The sequence below is a fragment of the Mya arenaria genome, chromosome 14, assembly GCF_026914265.1.
Source record: "Mya arenaria isolate MELC-2E11 chromosome 14, ASM2691426v1".
In the NCBI taxonomy this organism is placed as follows: Eukaryota; Metazoa; Mollusca; class Bivalvia; order Myida; family Myidae; genus Mya; species Mya arenaria.
The window spans coordinates 14,327,155-14,353,970 of NC_069135.1; the positions used below are offsets into that span (position 1 = coordinate 14,327,155).

Below are 26,816 nucleotides of genomic sequence, written 5' to 3' on the forward strand. Positions count from 1 at the left end.
ACGGCCCAAGCAGGCCCTAACGTTTGACGATGTGCAGCCCGTGGTAAAGTTTCTCCTGAACTATGGAGAACGTGAGGGGTTACCAATGCCTGCAGAGGGCGAGACAATATTCCGCCAACTTATCTCCCTGCAAGCCAAACGAAACTGAAGACATTCAATGAATATGAGAAACAGGCTGTAGATTCAGTGGTTCCCATTCGATGTGTGAAGCTGACCGCCTTCAAGACAATTTGGTCGACATGTGTACCCCATATCAAAATCGCATCTACGCGTGATGACGTCTGTGCTACATGCGAAAAAATCAGGAAACACGTGATGGAAGCTGTTGAGGAAAACGACAAAAAAGAAGCGGCGGATGCATGCAGCGCTCATATAACGAAGGCACAATAGGTAAAATACAAAGTTTTTTTGTATGCCAAAGAAGTTTTTTTGTGATGATAATATGAATAACTGCCGCATCAATTTCCTGTTCTCGAGAAGCAATAAGAAAGTACCCGTGTAGTGGATCGAACACATGACCTTTAAGGTGAGAGGTGCACAACTATCCACTAGACTCCCCCACCGTTATAGTTTTATTTATGTACATAAATCATGATGTGCATACTTACTTAAATCACAAATACGAGTCTGCTATTCTCACCTATTATTATACGACAATGTCAATTTCTGGTAAAAGTTAGTTATATATTTAAGGTAAATAAAAGAGCCATTTTTTCAGGAATGGGAGTTGTACAATGACTGTATACGTCGCAGTACGGAGACGCTCCACACCGCTGAATGTGAGCGGTACCACCATTTCACATTTGACTTTGCCCAAAGTGTTAGCCTGCCGCATTACTACAGACAAATGGGGCCCTTATTCTTCTTGTCCCTTCAGAAGATCAGTATATTTGGATTCCGAATAGATGGCGACCCACACCAGCTGAATTTCCTCATCGATGAGAACGAGACCATGGGGAAAGACGGTTCGAAATCGCACGGACCAGATGCCTTCATTTCAATGAAAGACTGGGCCCTTCAAATCTACGGCGGCCAATCAACGTCTTGCTCCATCCACGCCGATAATTGTCCAGGTAAATTTAAACACAAAACAAATCTTTCACAAAGCATATAAAATTTATTACTAGCATACCAATTTATTTCAGTTCAATTGTGACGAAAGCTGATAGCTTATAGAGTAACTCAATTTCCTTGCTTGAACTCACCAGTACGGTGTATCAATATGAGTGGTCACAAGAATGTTTCCCGACTGGTGATCGGACTTTGCACCTCTTTGTCAAAAAGCAGACACTCTAACTCTGCGCCGTCCCTCCTATTTCTATTGGTAATTGTCCGTAAAATTTACAATGTCTCACCTTTGCAGTTTTGTGCGTGTGTGCGTTTACGTGTGTTTGTGCTTTAATTTGCGCGTAAGTGGGCAATACATTCTGTACAGGAAATTAATTACACACATTCATGTATTTTTTCGCATTACAGGTCAGAATAAGAATAAGTATCTCGTGGGCTACTTCATGTGGAGAGTCATGACCGGACAACACAGTACCATTGAGTATCTTATGCAAATACCAGGTTCGTCTTTCTAAGTCATTATAGTAAAAATATATGCATATTTTTATACATAAACATATAACGATTTCTTGAATACGAATATATTCTATACATCTATGTATATTCACATTTGCTTATATTAAGATTTTATTCTCCTGCTGCTTTTACAACATTGTCTTTTTGTTTCTGCAACTTTAACATCGTGCAAAATACACATGCTCTTAATTAATAAATCCGTTTATCAAACTCTTGCAGGACATGCAAAATGCCTCGTGGATAGTGGGTTTGGAAATGTGAAGCGATTGTACAGGAGAAGAGACTGTGAAAGCCTGGATCAGCTGGAGGACGTTGTGAACAAATCCTCATATTCTAACACAGCGGTTCGTTATCCAGCATGGCCTTGGAGAAACTGGAAAGGCTTCCTTGGCGATCATTTCAAAGCACTCAATGGAAGAAGGTAACGTCACGTTCAATTATAACTCATTAAAGTCCCATACCTTCTACATAATGATTATGATTTTACGATTGACTAAAAACCCATATATAATTAATAACCGCAAATGTTACAGTATGTAATACAGGGTTTCCGCCAGCCCTTTATGGCTTGGCGGGCCCGACGTGCCTTCCGCTGGCAAGGCTAATTACCGACACACGTTAATTATGCCGACATGCTTTAATCCGCGTAGCGACAATCCTTATCAAAACAATCCATCAGTTTTGACAATACACAGTTTTGTTGCGATTGCAACGGTTGACTTGACAGCCAGAAGGCGTGTCGGGACTATTACGGCATTTGTATCAGCCATTCAGGATTGACGACAGCATGAAGACGTGTCGGTGAGGATCTACGGTGCAATTAACCAAACTCCTCCTATTCTTATTCAAAATGGGAATGTGTGAAAAACACCACTGTCGTAATTGCGACCTTCATCCCTATAATCATCTATGAACGCAAAGTAAACAATAAGTGTTAATTGATTTCGGTAACATAAATCATGTGTCGTTTTATTTTGTTTCTTAATCCCGAGTCCGTTTCCTAACCAATTATTAAATTATTAAATTGCTATTGAGAACCGTGTTAAGATATCTGTGTTATTATAAACAAGGGTTATGCTAGGTCGTCGTATGTAATTGAGTCGCGTTCCCGTCTTTAGTTTAGTGTAAAGTTATATTTTGTGTTGCTTATTATTAAACTTTGATTATTTTATCGTTCTTTTAATTTATTTAGAAAAAAGATAAATAAATCTGAAAATACTCATTACATTCCCTTTAAGTTATTATTTAGCCGACCCGGCTTTAAAAATATTAGCTGTTGCAACTTTAAATACGAATACACTCACGTGCTGTCGCTTTGCTCCGGGCTCTTTTGTGTTCCAGCATGCAGCGTGCTTTACACAATTTGCTGTGACGTCAACGGTGTCAATATAAATAATACCCCCACTAAACGAAACATGAGTCGATCGATATCGTCGATATTGTATTGTCGGAAAACTTGAGAAATACCAATAATTAATGAAGAGAAACCATTAAACCTTTTCAAAAATATTTTTAATGTTAATCGGACTTGAGTTGGTAATTCTAAATCATAGGAACATTACTGTAAACTTGTTTAACCCTTTCCCGCATGATAGTGCCAAATTGCCCCTTTATCTATTCCCGCATGATTGTTCCAAATTGTCCCTTTATCGATTCCCGCATGATTGTTCCAAAATGTCACTTTATCGATTCCCGCATGATTGTTCCAAAATGTGCCATGCTTATTTACGGTCATTTATTAATATAACTGTTGCTTATTTTTTCGCAACAAATGCATTTTTGTGTAATATAAAGATCGATAATTATAAAAATAATGAAAAAAGATGATGTTACTATTCAAGATTTTCGGAAAATCGCGACTAAAAGAGACAGAGGTCAAACACGCCTTAAAAGTTCACAGCGCATGCTTAACGCGTGCTTGTCTCGTTTTTTTAATGGAAAATACCCATACACGTCACTAGCTATTTAAAACTACCAATAATTAATATCATATAAATATATCCTATTGATCACGCGCTAATGACGTCACCTGTCATGGTTTAGAAATGTGTCAAAATGGCTGATTTACGATGTAGTAAACAAGAGTCTGGCTTGAATAAACGCATGTCATTTGTCACTTCTGTTTCCAAAAATGGAATGTTAATCCAGTAATAAAAATGTCCCTTTACGTCTGTTAATCAAAGTTAGTATTTTGTTGTGAACACACGGATAATAATAAAATTATATGTGATATGACCCAGTTTGACAGCTGTTAAAACACGTGTTCTCTCGATCTCGATAAATACACAAGAATGTTGTCGTAATTGTCCATGCATTTTAGACCTTGATTCATTGCCTTGTGTTGACAGATTTTAATAATAATATTATTACGGAATCACTAAATTTAATTTAAATAGGGATTCTGACTATTAAAAATTCGAGTTGTTCGGCTTGTTGAGGGCAACATCTAGTACGTTCCCAAAGTTTTTAAAACTGCCAGTAGCAGACCCAGACTTTTATTTTGATATTTACAATTATTTTATTCAATTCATTTCAAAACAACGGACATGCAAATTTTATTTATGAGAACAATGAATCTGAAATAACATTTCTTGTTGCCCAATTAAATTGTGTTTATTTTTTAACAATGCATGATTTCTGTGATATGAATATTTGTTTATTGTTAAAACCTTTTTAGATTAAACTATGATCACTAGATTCGAAATTTAATACACTACAAATACTATATTCATTATTTGAATTTCTAACATTGTTTTAATCAAAAGAAATACTACAAAATATTAAAGTTGTTATGCATAGGTGTCAATGGAAATATAGTATAATATGAAATCAACTGAAACATCTTCAATTTTTCACAGGAGTTGTGTTTCTCTACAAATATTCAACCAAATAATTTAGACAACATAATAAAAATTATACCACTGGATTGGAAATTCATTTACCTACAAACTTTATATTGAACTATAATTGATTAAACCAAAAGAAATACTAGAAAAATAAGTTAGAAATGCATAGGGGGCAATTTTTCAATATTCTCCAATAATCTCCTATGCAGTAGGGGTACTTATAGGGGCTTATTATCTATTGGTTTCTGGTTATCAATGTACTGATAAGCCATGCAGTGGCAGGCCTAATATGGCTGATTTGACATGAGGGAAAGGGTTAAAATGCAGGAAATTGCACCATTTAAGATACTAAAATAAATAAAAAATCAACGTCAGGAGGGGACACCCGTCCCAAACCCTCCCCTTCCGACATGCCTTACGAAATTCCTGGCGGAAACCCTGTAATTGGTAGCCAATCTCCGTTTATTTATTAATGAAAATCACTTGTTAATCAAGTGTCATGCCTGATTAAATTTCAGGAAGTACCAGTACTTTAGATTTTCGTCCACTGAGCCTGGTGTAGTTGTAGTAAGAACGTCGCAATATGCAGAGGAGGACACGCTGAACGTTCTAAAGGATCCTGCCTTCCGGTTCGAGACCCTAGCCCAACTGGATGTTGTTCAAGCTGCAGGATTTAGCCATCCCCGACAAGAATCATTATATAAATGCGTCCGACCATATGTTCGGCCTCCGTACCAGGACATTTTATGCCCCGTACCAAACACTTTATAGCTGTGTATGCCTTGTCGCCGGTGATTGTTCTATTGTTAATGTAAATTCACGACATCTTTTGTAGATGCATATATATTGCAGACAATAACTCTAATAAAGTGATATTGAAAGGAAATGAAGTTGTTGATTTGTTTTTAAAAAGCAGTTTTTTGCATTCTGATGCTATGATTCATGTTATTCTTAATTGTTTGTATGTTGCTAAGCAACGAAATAAAAATTGAAAATAAAACAATTAAAACGGTCTAATGTCAGTAATATTCTTATGAATATATTTACTCATGAAGACAGGTGTTCGCTTCATTATCACAAAGTTTTTACATCAGTTGTTGGTATTTCACGTCATAACGTCACGCGTTTTCAAAAAATTGAAGTTTACCCCTGTGCCACTTAAAGTGAAAAATATCAAAAAGTTTACACGATATCAAAAATAAAATTACATATTTTTTATTGTTATAAACACACGTATATAAAAATGTAGAAAACTCAAAATCGATATTTTGGTCATTAAGACAGGTTTTGTCGCGACGCGGCCCATATATATTCAGAATATGACTTTTGTGGCCTCTATGAATATATCAAATCATGCTCATTGAACTGAAAGAAAACATATTAAAACCTTTGCACACTCCTGTTTTTGTTCACAAATACCACAGTAGTCAGGCAATTCCTTCAGTTAAGTTGGACAGTTGGACATTGATGTGGTGCCAAAGGTCAATGGACAATTAAAAGCAAAGAAACATGTCAACATACTGTTGTTGAAATTTACTTGTGCCTTTCAGTGTATTTCTCATTTTTTATTTCAATCTGAAAATGTTTTCACAGATAACCAGGATAACATGTACAAGAACAAGTCATGATATGAAATTCCATCAGAAATGTACAGCCATTGTCTGTATATCATTACTAAATTGGCATAGGAAATTCATACTCAGACCTTTGAACACAATTTTAGCATAACTGAATATTGCACAAACTACTTATTCAGCTGTGAAGTCATGTAAGTCAGATAGTGATACAACTCCAGTACCTGATCTCCAATCTTCTGTGTACAATGTCATGAAGACTGAGAACAGAATAGCATGCTCAGCAATTAATCGTTTTATGAACCCATCTCTGCCTAGCTTCATCCACTCTGACTACTCAGTTCCCAGTTGTATGCTTGAGTATTGTTGCACCTTTGTTGAATGTATTGCTTGTAACAGCCTGTAAGCATCTTGTCTGTCTGTTTTGCAAGTGGTTGTTTAAACAACATGTTTGATCATTAGATGTTTGCCCATTTGTATTGCCTTTTTTTCATTAGATTATGGCATTCCTGTTATAAAAGGAATTGAGAAATAAGACTAAAAATCAGTTTTCATATTCCAAGACCATTTCATTTTGGACCAAGTCAACTGTTATTGTACTGATATTGTGTGTTATAGGATTGAAATCTGTGTGTGTGATGATGTTTTTTCCATGTGATGATGTTGTCCGTAATAGAATGGCACAAAATACTAAAGGGAATTTAAAATGGTGTACATTGTTTTCCCAAACCACAGACCAGGACAATGTTGGGATGCAATCTTTATTACATCTTGCCTTACCGTGCTGAATGTGTTGACACCCCATAATTCTCACCCATGTTTTCACTTCCACAGGCCTGCTATAACCCCTAGTCATGGTAAACCCTGCCATAATGTATATAAACACACTTATTCATATGCACATTATTATGTACTAGTATACATGTACAGTGATTCATTTTGGAGTATGCTTGAATGCATCTTTTAAACACACATATTTTAAAACCATTGGTGCTTAGAAAAAGAGATAGCAGTTCCAGCAATGGCAGTCCCAGTCCCAGGAATAGTTTTATGCACAGATTACTTTAAAATTATTCAACCCTCAGATGATTAAAAAAATGGTTCCTCAAGAAAAACAATGAGTATAGGACTCAAAGGGGGGGGGGGGGGGGGGGGAGTAGGCAGCGATATGAATCACTTCATGGATTTTATCATGATCTTGTTTCGTTTTTATTTCCATACTTTTTTATCAATTGTAACTGATTTATATGCCAAAACAGAGGCTGACAGAGTCACAGGTGTGTAACATTTGGCATTGGTTGTGTTTAATGGAAGAAAACAACTAACTGCTTAAAATGTATAGAGAGAAGCTGCTTCAGGGAGTGCTAGAATTATATAAAACAATAGCCAATGAAGATTTACTCAACCTTTTGTCATACCGGTATGTCATATTTTTTATGAAAGCGTTGGCAAAACATCAATTTTTTAAAAACAAAAAACTGCAATCTAATCTTAAGCCTGGTCATGAGCCTTCTTTTATCGTTGGTTTCCTAACATGTTCTAAGAATGGCTTATTCCAATACAAAAAAGGAAATAAAAAAGTTGTCAAACAGTCAATCTGTGAGAGTGCCAGAAATCTAGAGTTTAGTCATTAATTGATTTTATTAAGTTGATTATTTTCAAGGTAGAATAGACTATCGAGGCAATTGGAGCTCAACCCTAAGAAAGTTAGCTTTTATATGCATGGGGCCTTCTTAACAATTGCATTTTTCTGAAATGTGACTGACCTGCAGACATATTGTTTAACCCCCCCCCCCCCAAAAAAAAAACAACAAAAAAAACAACAACAACAAACTTTTGGTTAGTTTGTTTAAAACATATAAGGTGAGGTGATCAGTCGATTTTACGAGTGTTGAGATATATGAACTATATAGTATTAACACAAGAAAACACCAGATTGCCTTTTTTCTTTTGTGTACATTACACAAGGTTTGGGGATACCGACAGTTTCCATCTGGCACAGGAATCTGATATCAGAATAAAACAAAATCCTTATTGAGAATCCAAAGAATGAAATGTTTCCTGAAGTTTTTCAGTACAATATTTCTTTCATGGTTGATTTGATGTTTCACACACATTTTTAGCTCGACTATTCGAAGAATAAGGAGAGCTATACTACCCACCCTGGCGTCGGCGTTGGCGTCACACCTTGGTTAAGGTTTTGCATGTAAGCACCTTTAAGTCATTATCTCAGTAAATACATCAGTTATTGCATTGAAACTTTGGATATGTATTCCCAGCTATCTTACATACTAAATTAATGAAGTTAGATAACAATTATTTGAATATAATGCAAATAATAGGCCTTTATTATTCGACTAAGAAATTCTGGTTAAGGTTTTGCGTGTAAGCACACATAGGTTAATATCTCAGCAACTACTTGAGGTATTGCATTGATACTTGATACAATGGTACTCAACCATCCAACCTACTTAATTAACCAAGTTAGATAACTCTAGTTTGCATTTAATGCAAATTTAGATAACTCTAGTTTGCATTTAATGCAAATAATTGCCCTTCATTATTCGACTTAGAAATTCTGGTTAAGGTTTTTTGCGTGTAAGCACACATAGGTTAATATCTCAGCAACTACTTGAGGTATTGCATTGAGACTTTATACAATGGTAGTCAACCATCCAACCTACTTAATTAACCAAGTTAGATAACTCTAGTTTGCATTTAATGCAAAATAATTGCCCTTTATTATCCGACTTAGAAATTCTGGTTAAGGTTTTGCATGTAACCACATTTAAGTCAATATCTCAGCAAATATATCATGTATTGCATTGAAACATTACATATGTATTCCCAGATAACACTTTTTTGAATACAAGGCAAATTATGGGCCTTTATTATTTGACTTAGAAATTCTGGTTAAGGTTTTGCATGTAAGCACACATAGGTTAATATCTCAGCAATTACTTGATGGATTGCATTGAGACTTTATACAATGGTACTCAACCATCCAACCTACTTATATAACCAAGTAAGATAACTCCAGTTTGCATTAAATTAAAATAATGGCCCCTTTTTTATTCGACATAGAAATTCTGCTTAAGGTTTTGCATGTAACCACTTTCAAGTCAATACCTCAGGGAATACATCATGTATTGCATTGAAACTTTACACACAGGCTTCCATCTATTTAACCTTCTTATTAAGAAGTTAGATAACTGTATTTTGCAAATAATCACTGTTTATTATTAGACTTCGAAATACTCGTTAAAATTTTGCATGGAACCACATTTATGTTAATATCTCAGCACACCATGTATTGCGTTTCGCCAAAACTTACATTGAAAAGCGGCGGAATAGTCGAGCGCGCTGTCTCTGTGACAGCTCTTGTTATTATAAACACTCTAATACATTATAATTTGAATCATAGTTCAATCATTTGATGTGTCATGTATTTTGTAGACAGGCATTATGGTAAAGTTCATAAATTCAGTTACAAAAGCTCAGGACAAGGGCATGTTGTGGCAGAGGTTTATACATGTATTGTGTAAGGAAGCATTCAAGTATGCACTTTACAAGTTTCATGTGCTTCTATAGCTGACATTATATTGTTAACATTTAACTCAATATTTGGCAGGTTTTCTGCATGCTGTTAGGGACTAATAGTCCCAGACAACTGGTCCCAACAGGTGCTACAGGTGTATACTGAATACATAGTGGCTGTGCTGTATTGCTGTGCTTAATGGAGGGAAGCATTATTAAATCTTTTTAAAGCATATAAATGCATGTCTTTTGTCTTAAAATAATATTGCTTCCCTACGACATAAAAAGATATATTCTACATACATTCACCAATGGATGTGGAGAGGATATATTTTACATACATTCACCAATGGATGGTCGGAAGATGTTTTGATACAGTAATGAACATCTTTCTATCTATTATTATACAGCATAGTTAAGTAATGAGTTTTTGCCTCACTGCAAAAAAGTTGTAATATTTCCTGAAAATGGAACAGAACAGAACAGAAATTTTATTCGACTTAAGCATAAAAAGCTCATCGTCACAACAATATGTATAATGCATGGCATGTGACAATTATAACATAAGTTCTGTTAATGAATCAATCATAAGTTTGATATAAATATTGTGAGAGTGTGTATAACAATAACAAGAATGTCATCTATATTAAGGTATAATATGAAAAGTAGCAACTCATGATAACCAGTTAGCCATTATCTGATTAAATCATTAAGGAAGCTTGTGAAGAAACCAACTGCCAAAGTTCCATTTAGTCATTAATTGGAATATTTAAGTGGCTTATTCAGGGGTTCCTTCATGCAATCTGGATAGAATAAAGATATTTAGTGCAACACTAAATCTGTATGGTTTATTCTTGCTTTACTAAACAATTCAATCAGTACATGGGCTATGCCAAGCCGTTGCCGATTTTATGGTTGAGTAAAGCAAAAACAAGCATCTCATTGGGATCATATCTACATGATTATATTGCTTTAGTCAACAAGTTTCCTAATGAGAGATCATATAATCTAGATTGGTGGTGATGTTATGCCATGGTATAGTATGGAATATATTGTACCAGCATCATGAAACTTTATTGATTAGAATGTATGCATGCTTCCACCTTCATTATTGTATATTGTTCTACATTTTATTTTGACAGTCATACAGTTTTTGGATATTCTTAAGAACTAAAAGTGGACATATTATATGTGAAATTTAATCATTTTAGCTGAGGTACTTGGATGAACAATATCTCACATCTCATTCAAATGTGTTTCTAAATTTCCTGGACAATATTTGCAAACAAATCTTTAAAAGCCCTTGTAATGTCTTTCTGGATGTTGCGATACTCGGAGTACGAGGGTTTAAAACCCAGGCGTGCTGAAGAAATAGCCACGCAAAGTATAATTATAAGAAATAAACATGTCTGTGATGTCCAAAATCTAATATACGAGTGCTTAAATACAAAAACAGCATGTAAGACATAAAATGAATACAGAATGAAATATAAATGGAATTTACCTGAAGAAATAGCCACGCAAAGTATAATTATAAGAAATAAACAAAACACGTCTGTGATGTCCAAAATCTAATATAACAGTGCGCGGATTCCTCGTGCTCGAGTGAAAGGTTAAGGTTAACGGATATAGAAAAATAAAGTGAAAATGAAAGTGAAAGAATAATGAAGACCAGACTGAAAGTGAAAGTGAGTGACAGGGGTTAAGTTCTACTATTACTATGATGAATAATATTAGACACATATAGACAAACAAACAACGACAAACACATAGACAAATGACCCTGCGACATCCTCCCCCTCTTAGAGAGAATGTCGTCCCGACATTGCAAAGTAACTAGACGCTGTAAACTAAAATTCAGCTAAAGTAATATACATAATTCTAAATACAGGTACTACATTTAAGTAAGTACCCTACAACTGTCAAAACTACTTGTAGCTGGTGACAGTCACTATGAAAAAAACCCAGTACGGGGCCCCAAATTGAACCGTAAAGATAATAATATGTTTATGTAGTAGTGTAATAATATTAATTAAGACATAATCTTAATCAATAGCAAATAAATGGCACATCTAAATAATTGTATGTCTGCAGTTTTATCATTTGAAAACACAGCATTTTTAACCATTATGGTTTACTATTCAATAATAACGCATTTCAAACACAATAAATAACCTTTATTTTCAAAAACACATGTTATTCTATACTTATTGAAAAATAACACAATTTTCAAATTCATGGTTCAATACAACAAGAAAAAAAAAATTGAAAAAAAATCAAAACTACTATCTCAGAAAACACCGTAATCACTCTGAAATTAAAACCAGTGTCAAACGACCCAATCCTTCTCCATCCATCTGGGTATCTGACGCACCCTCGCTTCACGTCGCTGCGGTATGACGTATTTCTGGCTGGAATCTGAACAAGGTACCACATTGCTACTCTCTCTAGACCTCAAAGCATGAGTACCATCAGAACAACCACCAGAGTCTGAAATTAAAGAAGCTCCCGGCGCGGACGCCATTGTTGTACTTGGTGAAACTAAGTCATCTGACTTGCCTACATCCGTTGAATCAAGCCTTTCACCAACACCCACATCAACGTCAGCATCGGGACCTCTCAAAGGAATTGCCGAACATGGCAGCAACAAATTCCTATGAAGTGTTTTCACAGGACCCCTGCAAAACTCCTTCCGGACCCGGAAAACGGGAATGTCCTTGTTAGGTTGATCAACCACAACATAGACATCACGGTCCCAGCGATCAGCCAACTTGTGTCTACCTTTTATGCCAACATTCCTAACCAAAACGTGATCGCCTGGCTCTACCTTACAAGATCTCACACGATGGTCATATCGGCGCTTATGTCTCCAGCCCTGTCGCTTGGATTCACGACTGGCAGCCTTGTATGCAAAATGCAAACGAGACTTAAGATCTCTGATATATGAGGACTTATCGACAAAAGAAGAAGAACAAGTATCAGGTGTAATGCCTAGAAATGCATCTAGAGCCAAACGAGGGTTCTGCCCAAACATAAGAAAGTGTGGCGTTAAGCCCGTACTCTCGTGTCGAGTTGCGTTATACGCGTGCACCAACGTAGGTATATGTGCTTTCCAATCCTTCTTCTCCTCCTCAGTCAAAGTGCCAATCATGTTCATCAGAGTCTGATTGAACCTTTCGGCCATTCCGTTGCCCTGGGGATGGTAAGGTGTGGTGCGGCTTTTCTCCACGTTAGCAATTTTGCATAACTCGCTGATAACATGACTTGAAGTTACGACCTTGGTCGCTGTGGATACGGCTCGGAAATCCATAGTGACAAATGAACTTCTCAAATAATGCCCTTGCAGTTGTTCTCGCAGTCTCATTGCGGGTGGGAATTGCTTGTGCGAAGCGCGTGAAATGGTCTGTAATTATCAGAACCTTCTCATACCCTCCAGCGCACATGTCTAAAGTGAGGTAATCTATACAAACAAGATCAAAAGGATGCGTTGAGACAATAGGGACAAGATTAGCAGCCCTCTTCTCCGGTGTCTTCCTCAAAATGCACCGCTCACAGTCACGTACTCTCCGCTCAACGTAATCATCAATGCCGAACCATTAGAACCTAGACTGTACCAATGAAGATGTCCGGTCTCGACCTTGATGTCCAGCCTCTTCATGCAAACCTGTAAAAATGAGATCGTGAAATGCTCTTGGAGCTACCAACTGCTCAACCTTATGCCCACTCACCAAACCATGTCTGTACAACACACCATCACGCACAAACAAATGCGGCCACTCACGCAGCAACTGTTTCACTGGCTCTTCTTCCAGCGCTGTTTGCCGACGTGTAAGCCGATGACCTCCACGCACAATCTGAACAACCCGGTTGATCACTGGATCAATAGACTGCTCGTCTATCCAGTTAACAGATGACAATGGTGTACCCATATTTGATACATCATCATCTGCGTCAACAACCACATCCTGGTCAAATGACACACATTCAAAGAGAGGGAACTCTTCCACTGTAACCATATGGGACTGAAAAATGGCCTTGATGACATCTGGAAACACTACGCACTCATACACAGAACCAGATGTCGTGCCAAAACCTGGTAGTCTCGACAAAGCATCCGCATCTATATTCTCCTTGCCGGACCGGTACTTGATGGAAAAGTTAAAGGCAGATAAGGCAGCTAACCACCGATGTGAAAGAGCATCGAGTTTGGCCGCGGTGAAGGCGTACGTTAACGGATTGTTGTCTGTACGTACATGAAACTGGTTACCATAAAGGTAATCATACAAACTTGTTAACCACTGCCCATTTAAGACATAAAAACTCGAGCTTATGCGCGGGGTAGTTGCGCTCACTCTGTCTCAAACCACGGGAGGCGTATGTGACGACACGCTCAACTCCTTCCACCTTCTGGTATAAAACGGCTCCAAGCCCGTCTCCACTGGCATCAACTTTCAAAATGAACGGTTTTGAGAAATCAGCATACGTCAACACCGTGTGCAGAGTTGTGAATAAAACGCCGGTAATAGCTGGCGAACCCAAGAAAGCTCCGCAGCTCCTTGATGTTCGTCGGAACCTTCCACTGTCTAAGTGCAACAATTTTGTCTGGGTCAGTCTCTATACCCGACTCACTAACAACGTGACCCAGATACTTCACCTGCCGCTGGAAAAACTCACACTTGCTGCCCTTCAACTTCAACCCTGCTGATTCAGCGCTCCATGAGTCTCTGGAAAGTCGCTGGGGCGTTAGTAAGCCCGAAAGCCATACGCTGGCAGTCGTAAAATCCAAGAGGGCCCACTGAAAAAGCCATCTTGGGCTTATCAGACTCTTTCATGGCACATTGCCAATAACCACTTCGAAGGTCAAGTTTGTTGAAAAACCTAGAACCGGACAAAGAATCAATGGTCTCATCAATGCGTGGAAGTGAGTACGCGTCCTTAACAGTCCTGGAGTTCAAACGACGAAAGTCTATACAAAACCGAAGCGAGTTGTCCTTCTTACGAACCAAGACCACGTTTGATAAAAATGGGGACTTCGATTCACGAATAGCGCCGGCCTCCAGCATCTTTTCAGGTGTTCACGAACCTCCTCAAACATTCCCGGTGGGATCCTTCTATAAGGTTCCTTAAAAGGAGTGGGGTCTGTCAAATTGATCTCATGTTCGACCATAGAAGTACACCCCAAATCTGTAAAACCAGAAGAAAACAAAGGTTTCCAATCAGAAAGAAAATCCTTGGCCTTAATATGATCTCACTCAGAAAGCGTATCAGTAGGGACACTAATACCCAACTCTTCCAGACTCTTGTCAGAATTCCGGGACTTGTCTAACTTGCCCTCAAAAGGATCAACCTGTCGTACTACATCCACTTCTTGCAGAGAACAAAGTACAGACTTCGGCAAAAGTGTAAGCCGCCGTGCATACATGTTGCAAATACGGACCGGAATCCTGCAAAATGAGCTTCCTGACTTAACTTGTACTAATCTAGGGCAAACATTCAAATAAGTGGAGTGTTCATCTGTCTCTGTAACACCAACTGTCATACCTCCAACATCTCTCACAGCTCCAGTAAGTGTACGGGTCTCAAATGGTTTCACCACAATAGGTAGCCTACTCAGCGACCTAACTGACAAAACATGCGCCTCTGAAAATGTCGAAAAGACATTTTGCCAAACAGAGGGCATCTGACTACAATCAGCAGCTGACTTAACATAGCTTATAACGTTGGTACCAACAACAACAGGGGTACAACAGGAGTACTGAGTGTCTGGCACAACTAACACTGGAACAGTCACAGATTCTATAGCAGATGATGGAATATCAATATCCAACATCCCGTAACCCAAATATGGCACCTTCGCACCAGCAGCACCTGTAATGTTGAGTGTGAAATCGGACAAACTCTGCAACGCTGGATGAGGTTCAAGTGAGTTAAACAACTTCTCACCTATAGTGACCTACAAGGGGAGCCGTCACACGACAAGAAGGGCCACCTACTGGCTCCCGTTTGATTGGGGCCCCTTCTTGTTTAAATTACCCGGTTTACTATTACTAGAGTTACCAGAGTATGAACCTGACCTAGGACCACCTCTACCTTGTCCTGGCTTACTAGACATCTCCTCCAGCTTTCCCATCCTGGTACTAAGTTGCTTCATCTGCGTGCTCAGCTCCTGTAACTGCTGAAGCATCTTATGTTCAACAACACTCATATGTTGACCTACAGTCTCAGTAGGCTGCTTGTTCCCAACCGGCTTAACAGAAACAACTGAACCCAATTCCTGTTCAATGACCCACAACTCTTTCCGTAGAGTATTGAAATCAGAAACAATTTCAAATTTGTAACGTGACACATTACGTAATTCTGGACTACGAAGACCAGACCACAGACGATTATAAAGCATGTCATTCTTGCTATGAGGATCAAGCTGTAAATTGGAAGTACTGAGAAGCTGCTCCAAACGAAGACTATAATCAGCAACACTCTCATTTACCTCCTGCTTGGCACTGTAAAACTGCTCCTTCAACTTCTCCGTAGAGTGTACATTACCATAAATGCCTTCCAACTCACTCAAAATATCACCAACTGTAGCTAAGTAGACACTTCAGGTCATACTTCCACACATCAAACTCAACACCACCTACAACTGCCTCACCTGAAAACTCTGGAAGTTTAGGCACCTTAACTGAAGAAACTGGGACAGAAGTAGCAGCTGAACTGTTCATTCCTGAAAGAGAAGCATGTGGCAAGACTGAATATCTCGATGTAACAGGTGGTTTCACTCTAACAACCTCAGGTGTGAAACCAACAGCGCCAGTAGAAGCACCTCTAAATGCAGAAGACCCAGTAACACCACTTAACTGTTTAATATCATAACCAGGAGACTTCAAATGAACTGGGGAACCACCATGAATGGGACTACCAAACTGTGATGTGAAAGAACGTGCTCGGGGAACAGGTTTAGGTTTGTCATGCAAAATCCTGTATTCCCTAAGGGGTGTCGGTGTGGACAATGTGACGTTTTCAACCTTTGATACAGCTGGCGTGCTAGAAATAGTTGAAGCCAAAACAGTGTATTAAATTGCCTGACTTCCTAAGTTGCTCTGCATAGTATGCTAACTCTATCTCCTGCAATCCAGACAGCTCAGGTGTTTCATCAGTGTAATTTGCCATTGTGAATAAAAAATAAATGTCAATAGCAAAAACTAGGAGATGAAAAAATGGACAAAATATAATGAAAACCACAACAACAATTCAGGAACACTGGAAAGGATCTTAAAAAATGGTCTGACAAACAGGTCCCTGAAAAAACAAATGCAATAGAAAAGAAACACAAATACAAGAACAATTGTTTTTCACTTTATTTCAAATTTTGCAATGCTAAATACACCACACTTACCTATCCAACATCTAACATGTGCATCATTACAGCAAAAATGTAGATAGAACACCAGGAATAAAGCTGAAACTAACAATTCAATGTCATGAAGTGCCAGAATTGAATTAACATGAAGCAATTCACCACAAGTATGTCACCAGTCACACTTTATATGAAAGTAAAATACACAAACTACTTTTTAATAATTAAATTCTAATCACTAATCAAGTTCTAGAACTATCATGGTAAGAACTAATTTAATAATGAGAAACTAAATAAATATTGACCAGAGGGATTTTTTTTTTATTTTTTTTTATTTTTTTCAACAGAAAACACGACACGGGATTATATGATATGAATATAATGTATCCATATTGTTAAATAAGAAATGATCACCAATACCAGATGTTAGTCAATGAAAATGAAGTACTCACCAGTATTTGTTAAATGCAAAAGCCTGTTACTATTAGGATGCTGTTATGAAGACTGTGAAACCATGATCGTGAAACGCAAGGAATCACACGACAGTCTGCAAAAATTTAAATAAAATGTTCAACAAGAATGCACAAATAAATCACATAACAATGTAACATTAAATCAGTGAATGAAAAATCAAAACACTATATTAGTATATATTCACTAAAAATTATCAAAGAGTCACAATTAATTACGAAAGTATCATGTAATGTTTATAGATTCACTGGATGAATGTAGAAACTAAATGTTAAATATTCACTGTAGATTCCTTCATTAAAATGAAGTCCAAGTTGTTATAATAAATGACAGATAGAGAGCTGTGAAAAGGTGAAGGTCACCATCGCTGACGAAAGATGAAGTCAAAAAATGATCGAAATTCCTGTAAAAAGGGGTACAAAGGTGCAAAAATGACTTTTTGAGTTTTTGGTATGTCTGAAAAGAGAATTTAATTGCAATCATTTTGGTGAAAATTTGATGTAAAAATCTTAAGTACTTTCGTTGTAATGTCGATTTAAAGTTGCACACCAGTGGAACATTTTTGGGGGTGAAAGCGTCAAAAACAGTGGGTTTTTTAAAAGAGTAATAAAAGAAGAAAACTTGTTTTTTTCCAAGTCTTTATATAATTTTTAATTATATATTATACACAGACTGTTTAAATAATCTAGCAAAATAATGATAATGTATAAGTACATAAAATGAAATGTTACCATGGCAACCAAAATATAAAGCAATATAATATGTAACACATTTAGGATCAAAGATACTTAAGACATTATTTGAAAGAGTTAGTTATAGGTCGTCAGCTTAACAATATGTTTTTAAAAATAAAAGTAATTATTATTAGAATTTTCATTGTTATGGGTCAAGAGAAGATCTGACAGTTATGTGTAAAGTAAATTATTAAATTATCAAAATGCTCAGAAATAGAAACAGAAATTCAACAGTTTTGTCAGGTATTTAGGAATATTGATTCTTTTCTTATTTTACAAAATATAATTTCAAAACTTAATAAAATAGCATTAATCATTGCAAATTAGAAATAAAAATGTTGCCATGGCAACAAAAAATACATACTTCAACATAAATAACATACAGGTAATATAACCATAACTATAGTTGTCTATGCCCTTATGTATGCAAAAATCAAGTAACTGTACTTGAAAGGGAAACCTTCTGTTTCAAACATTCATAGATTGCCACATACTGAATGTACTCTATTTATAATAAGGTCTAAAAAAATTACATTTGGTTCTGGTAACCCGACCCTACCTACGGAATAGGCGCCGACCCTACCGTTTTTATAGTCAGTTTGAAAAAAAAATGAAAAAGTAAAAAAAAAAAAAAAATTTAAATTGCTTTTCACTTTGTAGTTGAAAACCTTAAATGCCTACACAGAATATGACTTCAACAGCATTGTCCAATGATGAAAATGACATTCTTAAATAAATGCTAATTAAAAAAAGCCTACCTACACTACCTATTTTTGAAAAGGATTAAGCCTTAACCAAACAATTTATTTGAGGCCTAATATTATGTAGTTTTTTAACTTAACATAATAACAGTAAATAACAAAGGAAAATGTTTCTTTGGCAAGGCATAATACATTTTAATTTCAAAGTTGCAAATGTTTTGCATCAACACTGCATACTACTTATAGATTGGCACAGGCATTATTTTAAACAGAATTAATGATTCAAGCAGATATCCAATCAAAATTTGATGAATGAAAGCTATCTAGGAGATTAGGTTAAAAGTTGGTTACAATTACATAACCGTTTCAAAGTCTTGCGGTTTGCAAACAATGAGAACCATAACGTTAATTCTCGACAATAGCAAACACTATTCCAAACAATAAGCTTCCAAAGGTAATAACTGGTGTACTGTCTGTTCAATGCCTTGGTTGACAAGGTTTGGGACAAACTATGTCCTTGTTTTTTGTCAATTCGGCAGAATTCCCGGATTGTGTCATGCAAATACCATTGCCGCTCAACATCCATGCCCTTGATGCAGACCTTTGATGGGAGTCCAGGAACGACAACTGCATTATTTTTCAGCAACGCAAACTCGACAACATCTGATGCAGCAAACTCTCTACACTGCACAAGGCCTGGTCTGTTTGCTGAAAGAATAATTTGATACAAATCATGTGCAACTGTTGAAGATACAGTTTCCAATAGAAGAATTCGACAGGTTTTTCGGGATCACCAACAAGTTGAGGAATGTTATGACCACTCCGTGATGAGCTGGTTACAGTAGCAGCTACTTCTCCAATTGTCTCTGCATTTGACTATCTGAGATAAAAATTCAATATGAAAAGACCAGCAAATACCAACATTTGTTTGTTTATTCAATTTAATGTATGAAATTAATTAAACATAAAATAAGGTACTTGCTTTAAATCTTTATACTGCCAATGTAAAGCAACATGTTTTTAGTTGTATTAAATAGTTTCAACAGTTTTTGAGTTATGAACAAGGTACAGACACTGGCTTAGACAATAGTAAATACATGTAGTTTTGAAAATCTAAAGCAAAAGTTTTTCAGAGAAATACTACATAATTAATATGATTTACCTGCTTTTCCATAGGCGGAAGTGCCAATCTGGGTGGAACTTTGTGTGACCTGCGATCATAGTAGAAAGCTCTATCCGCTTATGTAGTCCTGAAACAAATATAAATACATGTAGATAATTTAAGTACATTTACATTATGACATTGATCTATCATTTTCTATGTTACTGTAATGTTAACAAAATAGTAAATGATTTTCTTCACTAATATCATAAAGATCCTATTTCTTCCATTCTTATTCACTTAACCCATTACACATACATGTATGTTTTGCATTTACCAATATATGTCAAAGTGATTTATCTGCACAGAACTAGCCAATCACTCTTTTGGAAACATTTATATTAGGGATGGAAACCGGATACCAAATCGGTATCCAGATATTCGTATCAAGTATTCGAATACTATCCGGATACTCGTATCAAATTGTTTTTATAATAAGTAAATTTCCTATTATATGTCACCCACCTTCTTCGTTATTTGACATAATTGTCCACTTAATTTATAATTCGTCATATGGCAATTTCACTTTTTCATTCATTCTTTCTCAGTCTTAATAATTTATAATGTTATAATCAAAGCTAAACAACTCATTTTACGTCATAAAACTCATGATGAATACCACATAAACACCTCGCGAATTTGATAGTCACTTTGGCCGAGGTGGTTGCTTGGTTACTGCCACGTGCTTTCGAGTTTGTTATTTATCAGCAGGTTTCATGTTAAATGACGCTTTGATTATTTGATAGTCGATTGTAATTTTATTTCATTACATTGTTTGATTTATCCCCAACGTACAAAATAGCGGTGGTTACCTAGTACCGGTGTAATCCGAAAAGTCCGAATATCTAGGTCATGAAGAGCACTTCCGGTATTCTTTGTTTACAATATCTCTTTGTATATCTCAAAATGAAACTTTCAATAAATATTTAGTTCCTAAGGGTGAAAAACACATTTATTATATCAAAATTCATTGGAAACATATTTTTTGAACTTTTTCTTTTCATATCTGTTACAATGAATGAATAAATTTTGAATAATTCTCAAACAAATTTTGACAGTTGGCATCCATCTTGTTGATTACGTCATCTCTGAGCATGTGCTTTTTGGGAGCACTGCTACTTGACTAAACTTCTGACTTTTTAATGTTGAATAAAGATGCCAATATTGAACTCCAGAAATGGTGGTGGGATCCTTTGATAGGGCTAAAATAACATTGTTTTGGTAAAAATGGGGAAAATATAAGCATAATTTATTTATTGTTAACTTTTTTTCCATACTTATTTATCTAACTAACTTGTCTACATTCTCATGAATGGCACTGTATTGCTATATTTAATAAATGTAAAGAGGTCTATGCTCCTCCAAAAAAAAAAAAGTTTTGTTTTTTTTGGCAATATTTTGTTTAATATGCACTTGATTTCTGCAAGGTAAATTATAATTCTATACCCAGACCTGCCAACATTGCTGACATAATAATTTTAGCTTACTAACTGGAAGTTTAATGCAGTAGCTACATTTCCCATGATTCCACCGGAATTTGGTAACTAAAAAATCCAAGATGGCGGCCACGGTCGGTAAACAAAAGGCGACAAGAAATCAATAATTGTGTTCTCTGGTATACGAAACTTATTGTTACTGATGGCAAAATGATTTCTCTTAAATATGAGTGAAATTTAAAGAAGCTTGCATGTAACCTGGCCAAAATTCCATTGGATAGTTGCTTAATACACCGGTAATTGGTACATCCAGGATAATGCAATACCTACAATTTCTGCGGTGTTTTGTAATGAAGGATATAATTGCGGAAAAGATAAGGAGACAAAAAGACGATCTGATTTTTCTTTCTTTACATGCGTGTTCTTTTTTTATTTATCAATAAACTAAACATGTTTACATATCGTATGAAAAATATGAAATAAGTATTTGATTGAAAAGTGAAAAGATAAACATTTTTTTTTGTATTTATTGTTCAGATAGCAATAATTTCTTCATGCATATTCATCAAAAATACGATTGGTAATTAATAGCTTTGATTGCACGACCCTTATCTTGTAATTGGACGATCAATTCCTACGGATTAATGATCAATCCGTTTAATATCAACTAGTGCCAATAAGTGTCAATTAAGCACATTTGAGATCATAAAACAACACTTGTCATTGTAAACAAGGTCATAGTACTGTACTTCACAGGGTGCTGCACAAGGACACAATATCACGCCTTGTGCAAACACCCAATTAGCAGACGATTTGTGACACATATATATGTATACCTGCTTCGCGACAGACACTGTTGATGACCTGAAATATTTCATCGGAAAAGTTTTATAACAATTGCTATGTCTCTGCTAAGATATTTCATTGAAATTTTAATTCTTATCGAATATTCGAATACCCATTTTGGTATCCAAATACTTGCCTGATATCCGGATATCCGGATACTCGGATATTCGCTTCCATCCCTAATTTATATGCATTACTGGTAAAGAAATGCTTATTTCACCTGTCATTGTTCTCCAAAGATCATACCAAAGAACGGTATGATTTTTGTTTTGCCCCGGGCACAGTTATCAAAATGAATTTTGGCATTCTCTTCTCCAAGGCCATGGTAATGGAAATAGTGATGCACAAGGCTAACAACTGTGTCTGCCCCCTTCCCTGGCATCTCTGGCTCGCCCAGTAAATAAAACACTTGCTGTCCTGTAACAGTTAATATAAATCTGTATTTCATTTGTGATAATTTTCAATCTATCACATGGCATGGCTGAAACATGAATTATCGATACTGGTCTAAATTATTTGTGATACCCATTAAAATGTATTTCCTTTAAATTGATCTTTTGCAAATTTGAAACAACAAGAAAAAACAAAGCAAGTGAACTGACTCTCCAGGTATTGATTTGAAAAACTATTTAGAAACAATTCACTGTTTATAATATCTATATGAACTTGAGTTAATTATAAATACAATGTACCTGAGCCTTCTGCACACACTCCAAAGACAGCACATTTTCGTGGGGTTTTGAAGAAGATAGGACCAGTCTGTTGGGCATGATGGGGGAAAAAGACCTGCTGCGCGAAGTCCCAACTGTAATGGAGGGTGTCCGGCAACACGCATGGAGGCTGTCCTGTAATAAGAAAGCAAAATAAACAATACATATTGACAATTTATGTATTTACTCAAACTTTTCATAACAGATCACCTGGTATGCATTTCTTATACTATTATAAAAAGAATCAGTTTTAGGCAAAACTAGTTTAACTTCTCAAGTCTTGTTCTGTCATAAAAAGAAGTTTTATACAAAGTGAATTGAAGCAAACCAGGGTTCGAATTTAACTTTGAGGAGCACTCGCAAAATTTTGCGAGTGCATTTTGAGGCAACTCGCAAAATGACAAATCAACTTGCAATTTTATTATTTGCTTTATTCCCTTATAATATTGTCTAATTAAAGTAGAAATTAACACCTAAGACATATTATGAATATTAAAAAGTATCAATCTTGAGTGACTCGACTACTAGAACTTGTTGATGGCTTATTCTATTTGGGGGGTATGGAAAGACTCGTCTGATGCTGGCAGCTTTTTGATAACAAAGCTGTCCAATAATTTGACATTGTTCACTTTGTATATTTATCCTCGCCATCGGGTAATTTAATACCCATTCGACAAGCACGCTACAGATTTCATTAAGTCTATAAGTATTAAAAACAATAAAATAATAAATTTAAAATAAAAAAGCAACAGTAAATATAGCGTGGATACTTTGACCATGAAATATATCGATCAACGAAGTCTATTCATTTTGACAGGATGATGGGGTTTACATATAGTGCGCAAAAGCGCTAAATTTAGCCAATGATTGAGCTAGGTGATTACGTCATTCGTATTTACTTTGTATTATGCACGCCTCGGAGCATCCCGGAATGATTCGAGATAAAACTCGGCCTTTTCCGTATTTGTTCTATTTTTGAAAACCTACTAGAGCGTGACTCCGTACTGTCTTCTTTATACCGATAGTGTAAACATGCCACTTATAGGCTGTTTACACTCGACTACATAGCGGAATTAAGTTCATGTTTATTCTACTTTCCTTTTAAAATTTTGTGGTCTAGAAAAAGCCACTCGCAGAATTTTGCGAGCTTGAATAAAAGTCACTCGCAATTTCCAAATGTCGCTCGCATTTTGCGAGTATGCGAGTCTAAATTCGAACCCTGGCAAACACAACTTTAGTTCAACCACCAGTACCTCCAGCCTTTTCCTCATCAGTGAGCTCCAAAAACACATTTTTACTTTACTTTTTACACATTGGTTTCGGTAGTACTCTCTCTGTGTTTTTGCTTTCAATACATGGTCTGTATATTCTTCTAACAGCTTTGCCTTTTCATCTTCATCTTGACCACATGAAGATGTGGAAATGGCTAAGGTTTGACATTTATGGCAAAGGTCTGTCTTTGGTTTAGCAATAGTAATATGTGGACAAAGCTCCTGCCATACACGCTGAAAAGATCTTAAACTCATGACCTTATATGCCGCTTCAACCATTGTTTTTGCAAAAGAAGAATAAATAGCTGCAATAGATTCATCAGATGGCAAAACATACAAATGTGTTCTTTTGAACTGTGGCAACCTGCCAGGCAGTGGAAGAGCATTGTCTCGGGCATATTTCACAATGAAAGTTCGCACTCTTTCTCTGTCCTGATATGATATACCTTTCCCATTATTTGAAGGCTGCTTACTAAGACCATGGATGCGGGCAGTCAGGCCATTTAATTGTAATGCCTGCTGGATGTTAGTTAGTCTTTTCTTTCCAATAGAATGACTGCAAAGCAAAATAGTTTGCGGCACACTTGCTGCCCATCAAAAAAGTAACTGTGGCGAATTTTTTCCCTTAATTTCTGTTTCTTTTTTTTGCCTAATGTATGCTCAGTGGATTGTGTGTGCTGACCAAGCTCAGCCATAATTACTAAATCCAGTTCCTCCTTTGACATTTCTTGGCAGTTTTCTCTGAATTCTATGAGTTTTTGAAATGAAACCTTTAAACTACATGGAGAACTGTGTAGCTGTTTGCACTGACAGGTTTTAGCTTTCAATTCATTCTGTAGTTCTATTTCAACTATATCATTTGCAGTAATGTCAAATTTAATGGATTGGCTAGTTTCACAAGCATCATCATCATCATCGTCATCATCATCATTGCTGACCGTTTGTTCAAAAGTAAATTCATCATCATCGCTATCAATACTCAGATGGTCAGGTAGGTGATTTCTAAAGTAAAGGTCATCTACTTCACATAAATCCTGTACAAAAATGTCATCAGTGTTGGCCAAAAGTTCATCAGGAACAATGCTTCCTTGACTACACGCTAACTGACTCATGGTCATAAGAGTATTAGAGATCCAGTTTCATTTCCACTTTGTCGTATGGAAATTGACTTGAAGCGCCAGTTGTTTACTTCCGGGTTTGTTGAACTATGCCAATTAACTATATTTCGGTTCTTTTCATTTAATATTTGAAACCTACAAGGCATCAATTTAAATAAAATAACAGCAATTAAACTTACCCGTCAAAATTCAGCAAAAGTAGCATCGAATAGCAGTAATGTAGACAAAAACACCAATCTGACAAAGTTTCTCGCTTGTCAATTAACGCCGGAAATTACGTTGGTGATACGAAGGGAGATAACGCATATGAGGTTTTTTTTTAAAGTCGCTATCAGTTTGTTTGTATCGTTGTCGGGCATAATGGATATTTCATAGAAGTGATTTATACATTTCTTTTATTTTAAGTTTGTAAAATGGAGCGACGAAATGTTAATAACTACAATAAAATTCAGTAAAATAAATTAACAAAACTTTAAACACGTTTTTCTCGAAATTAAAATTGCCGACTTTGTACCCCTTTCTAAAGGCGTCGTCACATATGTAAATGCGAGTTAAATTACTCACTCACGATAAATAGATCACAATACCAGCAATGGTAGTCCATGACAATGTTTTAATTCACTTGTAACTGTGAAAATATTAAAGCCATGCCGGCTTTCAATGTTTACAAATACCACTTCCGGTAGAAAACGTTACAGAGCGGTGTCACATGGCAGACCACGTGATGATGGATCCCGCCACAGCGATTGGCTGGTGAAGATTCGCCCTCACGACGTTAGACACAGACCACCAAGCCCAAAACTGCAGATGTATACGTTGCGAAGCCCAACAGCAATACAAGCCCAAGACCACACTGGCCACCAAATGTCGCGATAATCGAAGTACGAGGGTTTAAAACCCAGGCGTGCTGAAGAAATAGCCACGCAAAGTATAATTATAAGAAATAAACAAAACAAGTCTGTGATGTCCAAAATCTAATATACGAGTGCTTAAATACAAATACAGCATGTAAGACATAAAATGAATACAGAATGAAATATAAATGGAATTTACCTGAAGAAATAGCCACGCAAAGTATAATTATAAGAAATAAACAAAACACGTCTGTGATGTCCAAAATCTAATATAACAGTGCGCGGATTCCTCGTGCACGAGTGAAAGGTTAAGGTTAACAGATATAGAAAAATAAAGTGAAAATGAAAGTGAAAGAATAATGAAGACCAGACTGAAAGTGAAAGTGAGTGACAGGGGTTAAGTTCTACTATTACTATGATGAATAATATTAGACACATATAGACAAACAAACAATGACAAACACATAGACAAATGACCCTGCGACATGGATCAATCACATTTTCAGCATTGTTCAACTCCCAGTTTTTGAGAGGAAAACTTATACTGAACACAAGTGATTGAATGTTTCTTTTAACAGAATTGGATTTTCATCCAGGCACATTCTTCTGATCAATAGA

General features: G+C 36.3%; 2 protein-coding genes across 2 annotated transcripts in view; both read left to right on the forward strand.

Moving 5' to 3' along the window:
* The window catches only part of LOC128217445 (universal stress protein YxiE-like), a 52,158-nt gene that overhangs the window by 10,934 nt on the left and 14,408 nt on the right, over positions 1–26,816 (forward strand). The gene's annotated exons all lie outside the window — the stretch shown is intronic.
* LOC128217442 (uncharacterized) lies at positions 2–5,308 on the forward strand. Its single transcript, XM_052924596.1, has 5 exons — positions 2–390; positions 719–1,073; positions 1,477–1,569; positions 1,804–2,005; positions 4,949–5,308. Exons 2-5 carry the CDS (start codon positions 848–850, stop codon positions 5,199–5,201), a joined length of 774 nt encoding a protein of 257 aa, XP_052780556.1. The 5' UTR covers positions 2–390; positions 719–847; the 3' UTR covers positions 5,202–5,308.